This window comes from Drosophila simulans, chromosome X (genome assembly GCF_016746395.2).
Source record: "Drosophila simulans strain w501 chromosome X, Prin_Dsim_3.1, whole genome shotgun sequence".
NCBI lineage: Eukaryota > Metazoa > Arthropoda > Insecta > Diptera > Drosophilidae > Drosophila > Drosophila simulans.
In genome coordinates, this window is record NC_052525.2 from 16502672 (window position 1) to 16521748 (window position 19077).

Genomic DNA, 19077 nt, shown 5'->3' on the forward strand with positions numbered 1-19077 from the left:
GCCGCCCACATATGATCCTGGTGTTCCATCTACCATAATTAATTAAGTTTCAACCTTGTCTGGCCATCAAGAAATCACCCAAAGCAACGGACCAATTCAATTTGATGGCCACCCAGCAGCAGATGGGAATGGAGGCGGAGGACCAAACTTTCAACTGTAATTAATATGCTTGAAATGCGAGCATGTTTCGATGTTTCACTGTTTTGGCTGCTGCGGCTCCGGGCGGGATGCCTATGTATACTGGTATCCATCGCCAGCCAGGATATCCACTGCCCGCTCGCAACAAAGGACATGTGTTAAGTGGACACTCACCTCTATGGTGATGTGATGGCCACGGGAACGGAAATTGTCATCGGTGCTGCGCAGATTCTTCGAGTCGATTTGCACATTCGTCTGCATCTTGGGAACGTATCTGAAACGACACGATGGATGAGAAGTTATGGCACGTCTGTCATTCGCTCATAAGTGAAATATTCCCGGGAACACCCAACTCCACCGACAAAAAACGGAAAACACCAAAAAACAGCCATCATAAACTTTACGAGATTGGATGTGTTCTGTGTGTGTGTGCGTGGAAAAGCCTTCTTCAAGTCAATGATGCGTGTTCCCGATAAAGACGCCGAAAAAACAAAGTGCGAGCAGAAAGGCCAAAAAAAAGTGAAATGGCCAAAAAATGTCAGTCATAAAATCAAAATATTACCGCTCAAGAAATTTTCTTTATGCGTTCAAGTCCCCAAAAATGCACACGTCCAATAAAGAAGAAATGTTGAGAAAGTGGCAAATTACTGGAACCAAAACAAAACTGGCTTAAGAAATTTTGTTTGTAATTATTAGTAAATTTAAAAAAAATTTGAATTAATATAGTTTTTAGTACTAACAACTATACATGCTATAGAGCAAAATAATTCTTAGCAGTTTAGATTAAAAATAAGGTTTTATATTTATGTACTTTTTTGTATCCTTAATTTTTAATTAATATTTTAGATAAATATGTACATAATCAATGAGTTGAATATATTTTGCAATATTTTATTACAAATATTTGATTAGGAATAATATTTAGATCTAAACACCTTACATACAAATAACACGTTCCAAAAATTAATGGAGAATATGGCACCAGTTTATGAAATGAAAGTCTGTTCTGCATTTGCCATCTAATAAATGTCCTCTTGAATGCTGAAAGTTGCGGCTGAAAGGATGAAACCCATCAACCTAACGCGGATTTTTCGCTGCTGTCATTGACAACGTGTTTTATCCACTCTGGGGTTTATTTATTTCCTGTTTTCGGTTACTCGTTTTTTGTGTTCTTGTATTTTTTTTTATTTTTTGGCCAAATCGAGAAACCGCATTGCCGATTAACGGCAGCCAACAAGTGCAGACATGGCAAATCCATTCGAGCTACACTCATCCACCTTCGCCGCATTTGTGGCAACAAAATTTCAAATTTAATTTACGCCTCTTTATTTATGCAGTAGCTCGATGGCGGCGAAACTTGAACGTGAATTCCCGGATTCCAGGGATCCTTCTGCTCCAGCGCAGCTTTGCCTTCATCCACATCCACATCCACCCAAATGACAAGCCAGCAGTTGTGCATCCAGCTCAATTTAGTTGCCCAACCGCCCGGGGCAACGCACCATGGCAAACGGTAGGATGGCGGGAAAAGCCAGGTCCCTCGGAAAATTCAGAGAGCTGGGAAAAACTCCGACTATGCCAGTCACAATAGGGGAAAACTCAGAAATATTTAAGGCAAAATAGCATTCGGTGAGCATGCTGCACTTTCTTGTGGCAAGTAGCTGGTAAATTCATTCATTCATTTATGCATTCAACCTAAGCTACGAAAATGGGGTTCCCAATTGCCACTGCTTTCAAATTGTTACGCTCAATTATGGCAAAACAACTTCAACTAGCATTTTTTGGAAAAGTATTTCTCGCATAAGTAATGCTATTACAATAACTTACAAAGAAGCTATATATATAAATACTATAAATACTTGCAACTCAGTTTTAAAGTCGAAAAGTCATTTGATTTACGATGTAATTTAATTTGCGGGCAAACCACAAGAAAACAGGCAATATGAATGCGACATGTTTCATCACGTTGAATTAATGTGGCTGCACTTTCCACACGGGCGAGGGCCACACAAATGAAGTGTGGCCGCACTCTCGCTGAATAACAGAGACACGACAACACAATTAACACAGGAACTTGCATATGCATGGAACGTTTGCCGTTTCCCATTTGCCAACATTGTTTTCCCAGTATCACAGTGTTTTTCCTTTTGGCCGCATTTTCACGGCCCTTTGGGCCAATCAAGTTGCAATTGTTGCCGCTGTCAAACAGCAGGAAAATTCGTTGCATATTTGAGAGACCGCGGCCGCTGAGTTTCCGAACGCCATTTTTTCGGGCCTGAACGAATGCGTTTGCATAAGTGATTGCGGATGGATTTTCCAACACGGTGAGAGAATTCTGAAAAGATTTCAGCGAGATCCTCTTTAAAGGTGGTTTTCCGAGCAACATAAACAAAAAGCAAAAACCCGAACATTGCCTCTGGGAATTGTTAAGATGGTTGTTACTGCTTTGATTTCGGTTTCTGTTTCAGTTTTGGATGATGGCTTGCTTTCGCTTTCCTTCAACGGCTGTCAAATGGCCTCAACAATCGTAGGCCCAATTGTGAATGCTACTTCGCCGCATGCCAAAACCATAAATAGTTCCCACCCACTGTCCATTACTCGCAGCATTTGCATCGGTATGGCTGTGCGTGTCCGGAATGCGTACGGCTCTATCTCTATCCGGTATTTCCATCTGGCTAGTGTCTTCATGACACCATTCCCCTGCCGAATGGCGAATATCTGTGAGTGGAATCGTGAATTTTGGGCACACAATCAGCATTCACTCACGCAGTTCGCCCATTCACGCCTAATTCGATCGCCGTCTCTGGCTCACAATTTCTAGGCATTGCCTTTAAATTTGCTTAAAAACTATTCGTTTTTAGTAACATTTTAGTATATCATTTTTCAATTCGATTCATTATACAATTACGTGCAAGTTCTTTAACCATAAACATAAGCAACCAGCAATTTTTCTCTCTTTTAACTCTTTATGATCCAGAATTTTTCACATTTTTGCAGAAATAATTTAATTATTGTAACGAATTACAAATAATGTGCAGCTTGGTTGGGCTTCTCAGTGTTTGTGGTGTGTCTATTGTGCCTATGTAATCATTGTCCGGATAATAAACAGGCTCAGATATCTCATTCGCACACGCTGAGATAGAAAGATACACAGCAACATAAACAGCAACCGATATGGATGCTAGATTGTAGATGGTGAATGGAAAATGGGGGGTCCCCTGGTGGCATAAGCATATGACTGCTGTCATACCCACCTGGGGGTTGAGGGAGCTATGGGGGCGTGGCATCCTAGATTGGAGTGTGGAATATAGTCGCTGGGAGTTGCCATTGTCATTGTGGCGCAAAATGACTTTGTATTTCATTATTTATATTTATTTGTTGCTATTGCTTTTGCTTTTGCTGTCTGCTCTGCTGCCTTCGTGCTTTCCGTTTGCTTCGTGCAATAAAACAAACGCCAGCGCAACGGAAATCTTAGCATGCTTAAGTGGCCAAGGGGAAGTAGCGCGGCAGCGGGGTTTTGTGGGCGGTGTTGCAAGTACTGCCAGCAACTACCAAGCACCAAGTAGCTACAACCAAGTAGCAAGCACAAAGCAGCAAGTCTGCCAAGCTGCTCAGCCAGCAAAAAGGATGGGGCTAAATTACAGACCCTTGGCTCGAGCTGCCAAGACAATCCGATTTTCTTCTGGCCACAACAAAAGCTGCGGGGTACTCGGAGAAATAAGTGTTTAAAAGTATTTATATATTTGTCTTTCGAATATTTTGTAATATTTTTTATCGCATCTATAGAAAGGCGCTGTTACAATTGTCGCTTTTATGATCAAATTTAGATTTGAGCTAATATTTATGAGGAATTAGATCACTATATAAATGTATTATCTTAACTCATTCCTGGCCATCTACTGAGTACTACAGAACTAAATTTATATATATGTTTTTTTTTTTAATTTTAAATTTAGCTGGCAGTGTTCATCCAAAATATCTCAAGCACACAAAGTAAATGTGTGTGTACTTTCATCATGAAATAAATGCGAGTTGAGAGAAAGCCAAAGCCACCAAAAACAGTAGACAAATTAAGTGGCAGGAAAAATGTATTTTTTGCCAACTGCATTTTTCATGGTACGAAATTGCGCGCAGTGTAGTGCATTCAACTCCATGTTCGCGAGGATGATTGCCACCAAATGATTGACAAATGAAGCAAATGCCATGAGGTGGCGTGAAACTATTAAACAATGAGCCAGCAAACAGAGGAGATTCCAAGAAGCAAGAGAAGTTCCAGGACAGCGAGTTCCCGGAGCAGAGGAGAGAAGCAGGACGAAGGACGAAGGATTCTCTAAAGTGCTGAATAAATAAGTTAATCAGATTCCACAAACTAGATTAAGGCAGTCGCAGATAATTGTTATTGATTGAGTTCTGGAAATTGTTAGTTACGTGCGGCATTAAAGACTTAAACTTATTATATATTATATCTACCAAATGAAAAATTTAAAAATTCGAATAATACTTTTTACTTTTTTTAGTTTTTCTCAGCTTATTGCTATTTGATTGCCATACTTTCTAGCCCGGCAGTAATGCATTCAATCCTTTTCGCATTCTCAGGTGCTTTATTTACCCCCATTGATATTTTCCCACCGCTTTTCAGCCCTGACCGTGCCCACCAGCCTGCCCCCTTCGCTGGGGGGAGTTTTCTTTTCAATTTTCCTGCTGGCGCTGCTGGCGCACGAAGTCGGCAAACATCATCAACAATGTGCGAAACAAAAATTAATTGAAATAGCGGCAGCATCGCAGCCAAGAGACAACAGGCAGGAAGTCCTTTCTGTTTTCCCTTTTTCCATTTTCCCCACAACCAGTCACACGCACACACGCAACGCTATTCCGCAAAGCGAAATGCCAGGAGGTAACAAGTACATAAAAATAATCGTAAATAATATACAAAAAAGTGAACACGAGAAATAATGGAGAACACTGCAACACTTAAAACGCGCCACTATCGCATATAAACTGTATTAATGCCTTTGAGTGTGGCCCAAAATGTAGCATACTTTTCAGTGTGACCGACGTGGAAAAAAATGTTTGGTGAAATTTTTGAGAAAAGCCCATTCCCAAGATTCAACCATTGAAAGTGAAGAAGTTTGGAATGTGAGAGAATTTCAGCAGATGTCTTGCATTTATGTCTTTATAAGAAGAATAGTTAAATGAAATATATGTAAGCAAAATAATTAAATTTCATTTAAACAAAAGCAGTGTGGTTTCAAATATTATTCAATATATTCAATATAGATTCATAAGATTTTTTAAAACGACAAATGAAACATATAAACAGCTACTTCACATTGAATTAATTTTACGCAGTACCTAATCTTCGTTACCAACCGTAAATTTGCAGTGATAAAATGGCCATATCTCAACCTTTCGACCCATGAGAATGTTTCATTTTTGTTGTCTTAATGAAGTTCGCTCCAAGTAATTCTCGGCCCGCTTTTGTATGAGATTTGTTTACATTTTTTTGTGGGTTAGCCTCTAACTGGTAACTGGGGGATTCGTTTCGGCCTCTTCAGTTCTTTTGCTTGGCTGACCGTTGGTAATTTGAAAAGTGTTAATCAGCCGGTCGTATCTCAGTGGGCGACTTTATGGCCAAAACTTTGCCATCATCATCAGGTGCAGCCAATAATTTCGTTATTCAAACCTTTTTTGTGTCTGATGGAAGAAACTTTTTGGCCGCTGCTCGTTTGTAGTTCAAAAGGATGCGAAACTCGTGGCTCATGAAATTGCTTGACATTCGGGGGAAAATGCGGAAAAAATGGCGAAAAGGGCAGCAAGAGAAATAAAAGTTTTTCCCCCCCTCCATAATGGAATTGCCAAGCATCCGGCAAAAGTCAGGGTCATGACATAATATACTATCCAGCAGCACAGGTAGTAATATGTGCTCTGTGCCCCGATCTTCCTACCCACATAAGTAAGTTAATTTCCATTGCCTGTGTCAACTCGGATGTCTCATGTCTGGCGGCAGTTTGCTCATTTTTCGGGTCCACAACTTGTCGCCCTCGCGATATGCAAACTTCATCTGTACTTCAGATGAAGTATATTCCAGCCACTTAAATAAGCCAAAAATGCACTGGAAAATTGGTGGTAATTTTGTGACATTAAATAATATCCAATGTATGTATTCAGTTAGGAAATATTTAAAAATAAGTTGTTGGTTCAATTATTCTTCAATTACAACCAAGTGTTGATTTTATTCAATTTTTTTACATTAAAGTGTGCATTCATGTTAGTGTGCATTTTTTCTCGGTGCATTCGTGGCATCACATTTCAGGCGACGCAGGCACTCAACTCGATTCCATTTGGCCGACGTTGCAGCAACTCTCTGCAACTGTTGCACTTTGCGCACTTTCTAAACCCCCCCCCTTGAAAAAGCCCCCCTTGAACCCTTTTTGGCATGCATATTTGGTGCAATTCCTGGCTGGGGAAATATGCAAATAGAGCTCACAATTTGGATTCTGTGCGGCTGCTGGTCGAAAATCAAAAATGGCAACAAACTCGAATGGCAAATCTCGAAAACAGAGCAAAAATAAAAATGCTCCATGGCGTGTTTGGAGGCCATCGAAACAATGTCAACAATGGCGCCCAATTTTCTGCACTTCCTCTGCACTTTCACCCATCAACCCACTGAAATTCATTCCCTTTCCGACCTTCCCCACTTTCCCCACCCAATTTCCAATCCCATCTTTTCTTGGAACTCCGATTGCAAAGGGAGTTTTACAAGGAAATGGATCTTAAAGAAAAAAAACATCAAATAATGCACTGACTTCAATTTGCTTTGAATGCAAATAATATTATTGTATAATATTTTTTCCATTAATAATATATTACAATGTTATATTAGAGGACAACTGACAATCCTTTATATTTAATAAAAATTCCTTTGGCAAGCCGAATAATTCTTGGAAAATACAACATTTCAGCTAAAAGTTTTCCCTTCAGGGCTCTGCATTTTAGATTTGAATTCGGATTTCGCGCTTAGAATTTGCATTGCCGTCTGCTGCAATTTAAAAGTTTTCGCCCGCCATCACAAAATATATGCAAAACTTATACATAAATGCTACGAGTATAGGAGTTTGGGAACGAACAAAGAGCAAACCATATAATCGATTTGACTGTCGGCGGAATTTATAGTTTTTGGCTACTCAATTATGCAAATGCCCAGCGAAAACATCCAATTCTGGGCACCACAACACAATGGAACAGCATGAAACCAGCAGAAACACCACGAACACACAGACCATTTAATAAAACTGACACAAAAACACAAAAACAAGCCAATCAACAATGAACAATGAACAAAAGTTTTCAATGCATTTCAACTAGGACGAGGGGAAAAGCGTCGAGGATAAAGGCATTTTAAACAAATGGAAACGCAGATTCTTGCAATCCGTTTTGGTTGCGAATTTAAAATGATGATATGGCACGAGGACCAACATTCAAATCACCTGTTGAATAATTAACACTGAAATGGCATTGCTATAAATTCACATATAAACACAAATATTTCATCGAAAATCAAGGATAATAATCGGGTTTGTTTTTTTTTTCTTTGCCTTTATTGTGCAGAATTTTTGATATGAATTCAACAAAAGTTAATTGTTTTAAATATATATTTATTTATTTGGACTCTCTGAATCAGCAGATAAAAGGCAGCTTGACTTTTTTGCTTGCAAATATTTACTGGCATCTTTAAATATGAACTGTTTTGTTTAAAACATAAATTATTTTTAAAAATCAACATTTGGCAATGTTTTTATTTTGTATAGTGCATTTTTAAATTAAAAACAATTATTTGGTAAATCAAGACACGCACTTAGCTGGTAAATATCACAATAACTTGACATCATTCGATTGCGTTTAATGGCAATTTAAATGCCGACTTGACTTTCGTCTCGTCCACACACTTTTCCCACCCATCAATTAATCGGAAAATACCGCCCAGCTCGTTGGCAAGGCAAACCAATTAAGCTCAGCCGGTTAAGCCAATAGCTTTGGTAAACATACCGGGATATGGGATATGCTATATGGTATTTGGGATATATATGGTCCATCAGATGCTATGGCATCTGAACCGGATTTCATTTATTTTGAGTGGCCATCTCGTCTTTGTGCGTCAATTAAATATTCAGCATATTTAACATAAATAATGCGACAAGCAGCTTAACTCGTATTTTGCATCAAAAGCTCATTAAAATTTCAACGTTTCGGCATTCGGCGAAAATAAACGAAATGCCAATATAAATTGAAGGTGTTCGGTTCGAGTCAAGTGGGGAGCATCATCCATCCATCGCCCATATGGAATAATCAATCATCCGGAGCTCAACTGAAACTCATTTGCTAAGCATTTTGCACCTGCAAGCGAGCGGCAAATTTGCGCTGCTTACCTTTGATAAATGTCAAAACATTTTCATTCGCCACGCGTTGCATAACAAATCAAACGTTTGACAGTTGTCACGGCGAAAAGACAAAGAACGGCGAAGTCTAGGGTGTCACGAGGGTATGATGAACACCAGGGGCACTGAGAAAAAAAGCGTACAGCCATGCAAAAGCAGAAAACTGACTTAAAGCTGCCATGATTCATGATCGCTTCAATAAACCATTATTCTGTACTCAAAAATTAGCTTAAAAATACTCGTAGGTTTTCCCATTTATGTTGTAAAAATGTTGTGTTAAATATATAAAAAAGGGAACTAAAATACATATATTTAGCCATTTAACAGCATTTAAAATATGAAGTCTAAGATATTTAATACAATTATTTCTCGATGAAATTCAAATGGCTAACTTTTGAATAAAATGATGTACATCTAGGGAAATAAATCGAAGATTAACCATTTAATAACCTTTTGATTGCATGCATGAATCATACAGAGCACAAATTGAAATGCCAAAATTGCGATTACCGTTGGCAATTAATTAAATAACGTTTATTTATGACCAAAGTGGACATTCTGCATTAAAGGAGGCAGCGCGTCCTGCCACTCAATTAGCAAAGCCATGTGCCATGCATTTGCGCAGGACCTTTCGCACATTTTGAGGGGTTAAGCTGCTTAAGTTCATTAGGCCATAAAAATAGCGCTCATTTGGACGCCCTGCGATTCCCGGGGCCATGAAAGTTGAGTGCTCGCTCTGCACCCCAGAATGTAACAATTTCAGGTCCTTAAAATAACACGGAAATAGCCGACAGTGAATAAAAGGCGGCAACACGAGACCGAATGGAAAAAAATATTCCACATAATAGTGTAACTAAAATGCTGTTACTAAGGAAAGTACTTGTACTATAATGCAGTTAAAGTAGAAAGTACTTGGTACTCAACATTGGCTTGTTGTTCACTTTCGTCTTTATGGAAAAACATGTTCAATGGTTTTAAAACAGCTTATACTAGCTTATAATTCAACTCGGATGTAAATATCAAATGTTCAAATTTTAACAACACTATCTGAGTCAAAAAAAAGTGTGACTTCTTGAACTTTTTAGCTGCGATTCCTTGAGAAATCAGTCTTTTTAGCGAAGGACTCAATTGAATTTTCTTGTGCATTTTCCGCTTTGTATGCTCACCTTTTTCTGCGGTTTGCTTATCTTTCCTCTTCGCATCCTGGGGTTTTTTTCTCCATTTACCACACTGAGCAATTAGTAAGGACATAAATAAACAAAAAATGGGAGATTGAAAATTCTAAAGGCATTCTGTACGTTTTGCTGGCTTCTTGCCCACTTGGCAGCTTTGTCCTATTTTTTTTTAGAGTTTTCGCACCTTAAGAGAAGACTCCTCCGTTGTGGTTCCTTAACGGTTTTCTAATGAGCTCGACTTATGACGCCCTAGGATAAGCCCAGGAGAATGGAGAATCTGTCGCCCACTTGTGGGCCTTCCCAGGAAACTACGCCCTCTTAAACTTTTCTTCCTCCTGACAGGATGCATAAATTCCAAGCAATTTAAGCTGAGACACACCAGCATCCACCAAAGCACCCGCGCCACCCACATGTCGTGGCCAAAACAATGGGGCACTTTTGGCCCTAAGTAAGTGCTCGACCCTGCCCCCTTTTTGTCGCCACCCATGATGTCCTGGGAATTCTGTTATTCTTTAGGCTGCTCTATGCGCGTTTGTTAGTGTGTGTGTGTGTGTGAGGTGCGTAGTAGATAATTATGCCCAAGGATAAATATTCATGATATTTTTGTTTAGTGCTCGCAAGCCGAAAGACCCGAGATGCAATCGTTTTTTGTCCAGGAATGTGGGCAAAACGTTAGTTTCAGCTGGAATTTGGCGGAATATAAGTGGGATTAAAAGGTATATATACAAAAAAGCAAAAAAACAGGGGAAAATATTGAGGAGTTCATCTAAGCGATGAGTCCAATGCAGCCATTTGTAGCCCTCCACCAATCTCACTTGGAAAATGCCATTACAAAATCGCCCTAAAGCTGATAAATTGAATTGTCTCCTCTCGGCCATTATCCACGCCCCTTTTTGCGATGCCCCTGCCCCAAAACCAAACCGTCTTTTTCCAGTTTTGATGACTGCAATTTGTGGCCAAAGCGAGGCGAAGTTTCAAAGCAGAACTTGGTCAATTAATTCATTGCAAATAGAACAACAACCACGACAGCAATGGCAATACCAACAACCAAGGAAAGGAGCAAAAAAAAGGAAAACAATTCTGATGATGGCCACTTGAAGGATACTTTTGTTTTCCTGTTGTCCTCTTCTTTTTACAATGACATCGTTTCCCTGTTGCGTTCTGTTCACAACAGAAATGAGAAGTTGTCCTTTTTTCTCACTTCTGAGATTTTACTATTAAATAACAGATTTATCTTATTTAGTAACTACTAATCTTTAAGCATTTAAAAAAAAGCACGTTACGTATACGCAATGTGGACATATCGTATGCGTAACTTCTAAGGCATTTGCGTAAGCATTGGAATAAAAAAGTTTTAAATAGCTACATTAATATCTCAAGTTGTTACCAGTGTTTTGGGTTAGATTTACGTAGCACCAGCCTTTTAATTTAAATCAAAAAATAAATGCAATAAAAAGCGAAAATCCCTAGCCTCCGTTTTATTTTCCATTCTATTTTCTAATTGTTATTTTTCCCCGCTCGCTGTTGATTTTCCACTGGCATCACTTTTCCCACACACTCACATGCGGCGCGGGGGGCGTGGCCCGACTGGGGGCGGGGGATGAAAACAAGTTTGTTGTCGTTGTGTCGGTGCCTGTGGCCTGTCCATTGAATTTAATGCCCGAGTTTAACTTTTCACCCCCCCCATCACCAATACCCCTGTTGACAAATCCGTGGTCTCACCCTTCTGCCGGCGCCCCTGGACAGCATGATGGACATACGTGCCCGGAATCCCAACAATATGGAGCAATTTGGATCGGGATGCACCCAAGACCGACCAACACGAAACTTATTTGTCATATTTCAAATTTATCTGCCGGTTTTAACAAGCATTCTTGTGGCTGTATTTGGTACCTAAAATCCTTTGATTATTTTACCAAATTAGGATTAATCGCAAATATTTTGTTACTTTAAAACACATGCATATCAAAACAGGCTGAAAAACAGAATATAAAATGTTAGAGAAAATAAACTGAAATCTTTACTTGTTAATGGATTTCATAAATGTACACTATTGTTATAACAATTCTGTTCACTTTCAAAGCACCTTGACTCCAAATTGAGCTGCACTTGATAAGATAATTGATCTGGCTAAACATTTCCGTAAGCACTTTCAACCGGACGTCCAATGCAGGTTCAATTGTTATTTTAATTTCGTTTTATCTTTTGGCTTCCAGTGCGAACAAGTTCAGCTGCAATTTAGGGACACCAACGGGCGATAAGCTTACGTTGTGGACAAGGGACACAGGACGCAGGAAGCAGGACACAGGACACAGGACACATGACATTTGACAAGGGCTTAAGGGCGCAAAGCTTTAAAAGCCAGGCTCAATTCTATGCTGCCCCAGAGGTTCTTGCTACACGGCAAGAAATAACTACGAAAAGTAGTTAGCCTACAAATGGTTAAAAAACAAACCTTGAAAATATTCACATATGGCTATAAGTAAATATAAATATTTTTTTGCTTAAATTTAAATACTTCTAACAAATAATTCGTTAAGAATAAAAAATGAAAACATTTGTGATATTTTCTCTCCGCACAGCATGTTTGGCCGATAAGGAGAGGTGGCCCCTTTGGGCCATAAAAGTTAAGATGGATTTTATTGGCAAGCATCGAGCGGGCCACTTTTTATTGGCACATAATTTGTTCGCTCATAGATGGAAAGGCATCTGGGGAGTCCAGTGTCCAGAGTCCCACTCCTGCGTACTGGACCAAAAGGAAGGGCGTAGCTCAAACGGAAACGGAAATGCACAGCACAACAATGGCCGATAAGAGGCGTAAACAAATGCATCAAAGCAAACGGAGATAAAAGCAGAGAAAATCTGTTTCCGGCCCACTTAAGTAGGCAACGTAAATCCGCCCAAGTCACCCGAACACTTTGAATGCAAATTCAAGGAAAAATTGCAACTCGTACGGCACAAAATCGGGGAATTAGTCCTGGCCAGCCTAAAAGCATTCGCCGTGTTCGTTGGGCACTTTGGGCCAGGTCGAAAATCCCTCAACCCCAACAAAAGCCATTAAAAGCCCGGGGTCGCAGGTTAAAGCCGCTGAATTTGCCGCCAGAACACCAGCCAACCAAATGACAACAAAAAAAAAAATTAATATACATATATACTAGATGTAAAGCTGCGACAAAATCTCGGCGGACTTACCAAAAAGGCTTAGCTAATGACAATTTAAGGATTTTGCTGATTTTGTTATTAACATAAATTTACTCTCAAAGTAATGGAAGGCGCGAGGACGGAAGGTGGAAACGGGTAATGGCCTAGCGAATAAAGTGTTTTTTCTGGCCCCAAAATCTCTTGCAAATCTCACTCAAAAGTAACGAATTTCTTTGCGTGCACAACGCACTTTCAGTGCTCTACAAAATAATTGAAAATACAGATGCATTTTATATTATATCTTAAAATATCTCTTGAACTAAACAGTTAAATATTATTTATTAATTGGTTAATGTTTCTAAACATATCTTCATATCTTAAATCAATTACATCCCTGTAATGATGTTAAATATTCCAAATATTTTTGAAGTCCTCAAGGATATATTTTCGAAATCAAGACACCCACGAATGGAGTATACCCCGCAAAAACTAAGTACCCTAAATACACAAACACAAATGTTCCGAGTTGGCTTTTCGCACACATAAACCTTAATGCGACGCACACTTTAAATGTATTTGTGCCCGGGTTTCTTTTTCTTTTCGCAATTTTTCGTTGTTTTAGAAAAAAAGACGATGTACACACACATATATACCATTTATATATATATATACATATATATAAAGGCGAGTATATGTATGTGCGCATAACACCTTGGTGACATATGCCAACTTACGACAATGACATGCGAAACATCAGCAGCCCACAAGCCAAACCCACCTCCCCTGCCACGCCCCCTTTTCCACAACAACTGAGGGGCTGGGGAAAATGTTGAAGAAGCAGCAGAACAACAACAATCAGATATAATCAGCAGGAAAAAAAACAATTTAGCCATCTTAGATAAGGGAAATGCTGGCAAACCGACCTGGTTCTCGAGGAAAACCCATTATTGAAGGATTAGAAATCGATATGGGAAGCGGATAAGGAATATTGAAAGAATTATTTCGATTACCGCTACAATCTGCCAGTTTCGGATTCTCAGATTGAACCCGTATTTCTATTTCTAAATAGCCAAAACACTTGAATTTAATAAGCTGTGACTCATATATATGTATACTACATTAATATAAGCCAACACCACCACCAATGATGACCGCATAATAATCCCATAAAAATAATAACGTTTGTATAATTTCCATAAAATTAAAATGTATTTTGCTTACTGTTTTCTTAGGCCAGTGTGAAAAAGAAAACATATTCCCTTAGAATCAGCATCGTAAACAGTTCATTCGCACTTATCCCACACTTGATTTGGACTATCCCCAATCGCTATATATACATATATATATATATATGGATATATTATTCTAGCCCCAAAGCAACATCTGTAGCGCCCGGCTATAAAGAAAAGTCGCACATAAAACTGTAGGCTCGAAAAGTGGGAAATCAGAGCTAGATGTTTACGATTTCATTGCCATGTATCTTGATTTTGGACAACCGATACAGATTTGTTTGAAATTGTAGTTACGTGACCAAATGTGGCAAAACAAAGAGGTTGTTTTCAAAAGTTTATATACAAATAAGAATAGTTTTTAAAATTTGTAGTTCTAAAAGAAATCAAAAAATATTTTTGAAAACTGGATTAAAAGTAACAATATCAAGTTATCAACAAAAATTAATATCTAACAAGTATAAAATCTTTAAATATGTTGAATTATTAGATATCTTATTTAAGATACCTATTCACTCATCCACAGCTGTATGCAAAGTAGTATGTCCCTGCTGATTTTTTTTGTGGCTTTCGGGTCTGGATAAACCCTCATAAAAAACACGGCCAAAAAGGAAGTGTGGTGGGGCCTGGATGCTCTCCTTTTTAGTTTGCTGACAATGTGTTTACTGCGCTCCACTTTCCTTGCAGATTTTCTTTTGGAGTCGAGCAAGTTCGTAAGTCAAAAATGTTCGAGGAAAACTCCAGATGATAAATGCAATTTGTATAAGTGTCGCGCAGTTCTCTGGGGATCGGAAAACTGTGTCCTCGACTTTGGACCACTTCTATTAGCTCATTTAAATCAGACCAAAAACATTAGGCCAAAGTCATAAAACATGGTGAAAACAATTTTTTTTTTGTGTCACAGGCGTCCGGTAGGAAATAAAAATGTAAATGAAATTATAACAGGGAGCTGTTTCCATTTTTTTTTTTCTGCCTCAATTTTGGGGCGGCGAAATTCCCTGGGAAATTCCATTGAAAATTTCCCCATCCACAAAAAAAAAAAAAAAAGAAATAGCCAACTAAATAAAATGCGAAGAGGCTATAAAATTGAGTGCAGTTGCCGAAACAAGAGCAATAAGGAATCGCCAGCGAAAATGAAAATGAAAATGAAAATGTTTGTCAAGCACGAAACAACAACAGCCACATCAACATTGAGCATTTCGACCGCACTGCTGGCCAATGTTTTTGGCCATAAACAGAAATCCGGCCGAAACAAGAGTCTAAATCAAGAAAAGCAGCGGCAGAAAGTCGCAAATGAAAACGAAAGTGAAATACATGCACATAATTTGAATAGAAGGAACGCTCCTTTCCCACTGATTTTTCGTTTTTTTTTTCGATTCCCAACGAAGGTCAAAGGAAATTTGGTTTAACCAATTAAGAAACTGCGGTCGTCTGAGGTTGTGGTTTTTTGGGTTTTTGGGCGTGGGAATTCAATTGATTGGGGACTTAATCAACTAAATAAATGTGTGAGGGAAACCACGAGTAAGTTTTATTAATTTAATTTGATTGAAGGTGCCTTTACTTATTCTTAAATATATATTTATATGTAGATAACTTTTGCCAATATATTATAATACAACGTTACAAGCGTTAAACTAATTAGGAAGTATCTGAATCTGCATCAGTGCAAAGAAGAAAACTTAAATTTTCTCGTGAAAAACTTTAGCAAACGCATTGAAGACCCTTTGGCGAAAATGTGGAGACAAATAATAGCTGTAGATTAATAATGAAAATAATATTATTATTTTTGTTTGCTGCACATTTCTCTTGCTGGCACTCAAATGACCGCATCAACCCGGCACCCTCGCCCCTACAATTTTCCTTTATGATTTTCCCCCGCCCCGCCCCTCCCCGCGCCGCCTTAACGCATTTTGTTTGCTGTGGATGCCAAAAGGACTTGGCGGCGTCAAATTTATGGCTCTTGACTCTCGACTCTTGGCATTCCAGAGCGCGCAGAATGCAGAATGCTCCATTGTCAATAAGGTCCTTCCGCCCAAACACCCTTCCCCAATTTCCGCCTCAACCCCCCCTCCCCCTTTTTAGCTTTAAGAGAGTTTCGCCATTTTTGGCGGGCAAGCGATATAAATTTCGAGGGCAGCCAGAAGAAGTGCATGAAATCAAACACAATAAGCGGAAGAGAGCCGCAAATCATTTTGAAGGACATGACAGTATCCTTGGACCCTTCTCTAATTAGCTTACAAGGGGGTGGAGGGGGGGTCCAAGGAGTCGCGGGGGCAAATGGAACGGAAAACAAATCAATGACAGATGATGAGTGGTCGCGACAAGCACTCAAGCGTGGCACACTGAAAAAAAAATCAGGGCACATGCATAGCCCGCAGTGCAATCGACCAACACAACAATATATAGTTCCTATTCATAGCTAATAGTAATAATATATCTAAAAACTGACCCACATTTTCTTCGAGTGCACTACAAGGGCTACGAGGGCAGCAATTCCAGCCCCCACCCATAAATATGTATTTGTATATTCGCCTGTTTGTTCGGTTTATGTGACAGCCTCAAAGTGCATTCAAAATAAAGTATGCAGGCTGCCTTTTTTTAGCTGCCTGTTTTCAACTGGTTTTCACGCGATTTTTGCCGAGTTTGACTATTTGCAAATGGGAAATCATAAAGGACATACAGGCTAGTCCAAAATGGTCGCGTATTTCAGTAAATTTAAAACTATACAGCAAAGTTTTCCGCCATGTGCTGTTCTAAATATTGTTTATCAACATCAGGCCAGCAATATTTACTTATTGTGCATTATTTATTTGTCAAAAGCACAACAATTTAAACATAAATATTAAATGTATTATTAATATTTGAAAAGGCATCATTATCAATTTTTTTACGTTTTTAAGATAATTTTACATGCATGTGCAAAAATAAATAGCTCGGCTAATAGGAACTTCACATTTTAATGGCATTGTGTTCGTTGCACTTTTGTATCAAATTATATTACTACAATGTGATATCCACATTTTAAAAAATTCCAATATATTTTTTTTTAAATTTTTTTTTTGCTCACCCTTGAGAGTTTTTGGTTAGTGAACTTCCACAAGAAATTAAAGGTGCAAGTTTATTTTATTAATTTGGTTCTACCGCGCTCTTCTGATGTCTTCACACATGCGAAACACTCTCAAACAAAAATAAAAAATTCGAGAACTGTCCGAACCGATAACCGTTACTCGGCGTTTTCGAAACCCAACCGTTTCGCTGAAAGTTGACCCGTTTAGTTGGTCCTGTGTCCGCTGGCAAGCGAACGCGTCGAATGCTGAACTGCTACTTGTTGGCGTTTCGTCGTCCTCCGAAAACGAAAACGAAGCAGAGATGCTATGCTAGGGCAATGCAAAAAAAAAAGAAACCCAAAGGAAAAAGGAAAACAACACAGATACGCACGCACACGGACGCGAACTTTTCCGCCTCACCCGCCACCCCCCGCCGAAAGTTCATTTTGCGATTCATTCTGGCGAATTCGCTGCGCTGCAAATTCGTCTATTGGGTATTCGCAAGCTTTGAGCTTTGAGCTTTTCCAACGGCTTCTCCGACTTCTCGCTGCAAAGAGCTCCTTTGGCGCCAAATTTGAAATTTTAGCTCCTTTGTGAACCTGCTGAATTCGCGATCAGCTTCTAAACTTCGAATTCTTCGCGATAAATTTGTAGTTCTCTCCCAAATATTAAGAAGACAAGTCGAATATGTTTCCCCCCGTTACCCCCAATTTAATTATATAAAATATAAAATAATATTACAAAAATAAAAAGGAATCCCATCAGTTATCTCGTTTCCTCCTATTTTCTTTGAATAGTGCCACCGCCTCATGCAGACTATCCAGGAGGCCAAGCTCGATTATCTTGTTATTCAGGCATATGCGCAGCAAATGCTTTATCGTCGAATAAATTAGCTCGGAATTAGTTAAATCATCGGTAGCAGTAGTGCGCCAATCAATTTTACCAAGTAACAATTTCTCGGACTCCGTGAAAATATCTTCATCTTTAGATTTACTCTTCGTTCTGTCATTAGCTGACAAGGGCACACTCTGCGGTGGCTTGCAGGAGGCACAATTACAGCTTTTTGCCCTCTTTTGCTCTATCTCTGCAATCTCCGCCCGAACCGCCCTTCGGATTTCTTCGGCAGTTCTTGAAACAAACTTTCTTGGCTGTTCTGTTGTGAAGCAGTTGCAGTTTCCGGAAAACTTACATTTATCCGAGGACTTTGGCCTTCGTATATCCTCCTTATAACAACTGAATGGTGTTGATATGCTGGACTCTCTATCTGTCTCTCTTTCGTACATCGGAGTCGAATATTTCACTTTATTAGCACTATTTCGTCCTTTATCCGAAGGACACGGCTGTATGATAAAACTCTAAGATCGTAATTATAATCAGAAACAATCAGTGATGGGATATATCATTTTTGATAATAGCGATTACTGAAGAATTCGCGGCATGTACATATGTACATACTTTGAAATAAACTAATTATTGCCTATATTTACCCGCTTTGGTTGTGGCGCTCGAGAAGTGGACTCCGCCGGGTGCGATAAACGGATTTCCATTCCAGGCGCTTTGCTTAATGTACATCTGGGATCTGAGCATTTCTCGCATTCATATCTATATTTCAAACCTTTCCGAAGAAGGAAGCAGCGACTCGATTCATCGGAGCTGTATCGCTACATTATTATTGAAGAATAGTTGAATCGTTATGAACCAGAAACGAGAACTATTCGCGGCGACTCACTTTTAAAGACGAGCAGGAGCAAGGGCAATAGCACGAGCAATAGCAACAATTGCATCCATTCCATGGGGTTTCCTCGTTTTTATTCATTGTTCAGAATAAGAAAATCGATAGAATATTATTATTTTGTTGTTAGAGATTTTTTCGAATGACTTTCGTGTACGGGAGCACGATTGGAACTGATGCTTT

At 39.1% G+C, this 19077-nt stretch overlaps 2 protein-coding genes across 2 annotated transcripts in view; both read right to left on the minus strand.

The window, feature by feature from the left end:
• The window catches only part of LOC6726213 (inactive dipeptidyl peptidase 10), a 99742-nt gene extending 82295 nt beyond the window's left edge, over nt 1–17447 (minus strand). Inside the window, exons 1-2 of the mRNA XM_039297623.2 lie at nt 17183–17447; nt 313–412 (exon numbers count right to left, since the gene is read on the minus strand). Coding sequence (XP_039153557.1) covers nt 313–399 — 87 coding nt within the window. The 5' untranslated portion in view covers nt 400–412; nt 17183–17447. The remainder of the gene's footprint in view (nt 1–312; nt 413–17182) is intronic.
• A 401-nt stretch (nt 17448–17848) lies between these two features.
• Nucleotides 17849–19071, minus strand: LOC27206776. The gene is made up of 3 exons (XM_016182588.2): nt 18892–19071; nt 18650–18823; nt 17849–18517 (listed from the first exon to the last, which is right to left on the minus strand). Exons 1-3 carry the CDS (start codon nt 18976–18978, stop codon nt 17924–17926), a joined length of 855 nt encoding a protein of 284 aa, XP_016039741.1. The 5' UTR covers nt 18979–19071; the 3' UTR covers nt 17849–17923.
• Between the last annotated feature and the right edge of the window lie 6 nt (nt 19072–19077).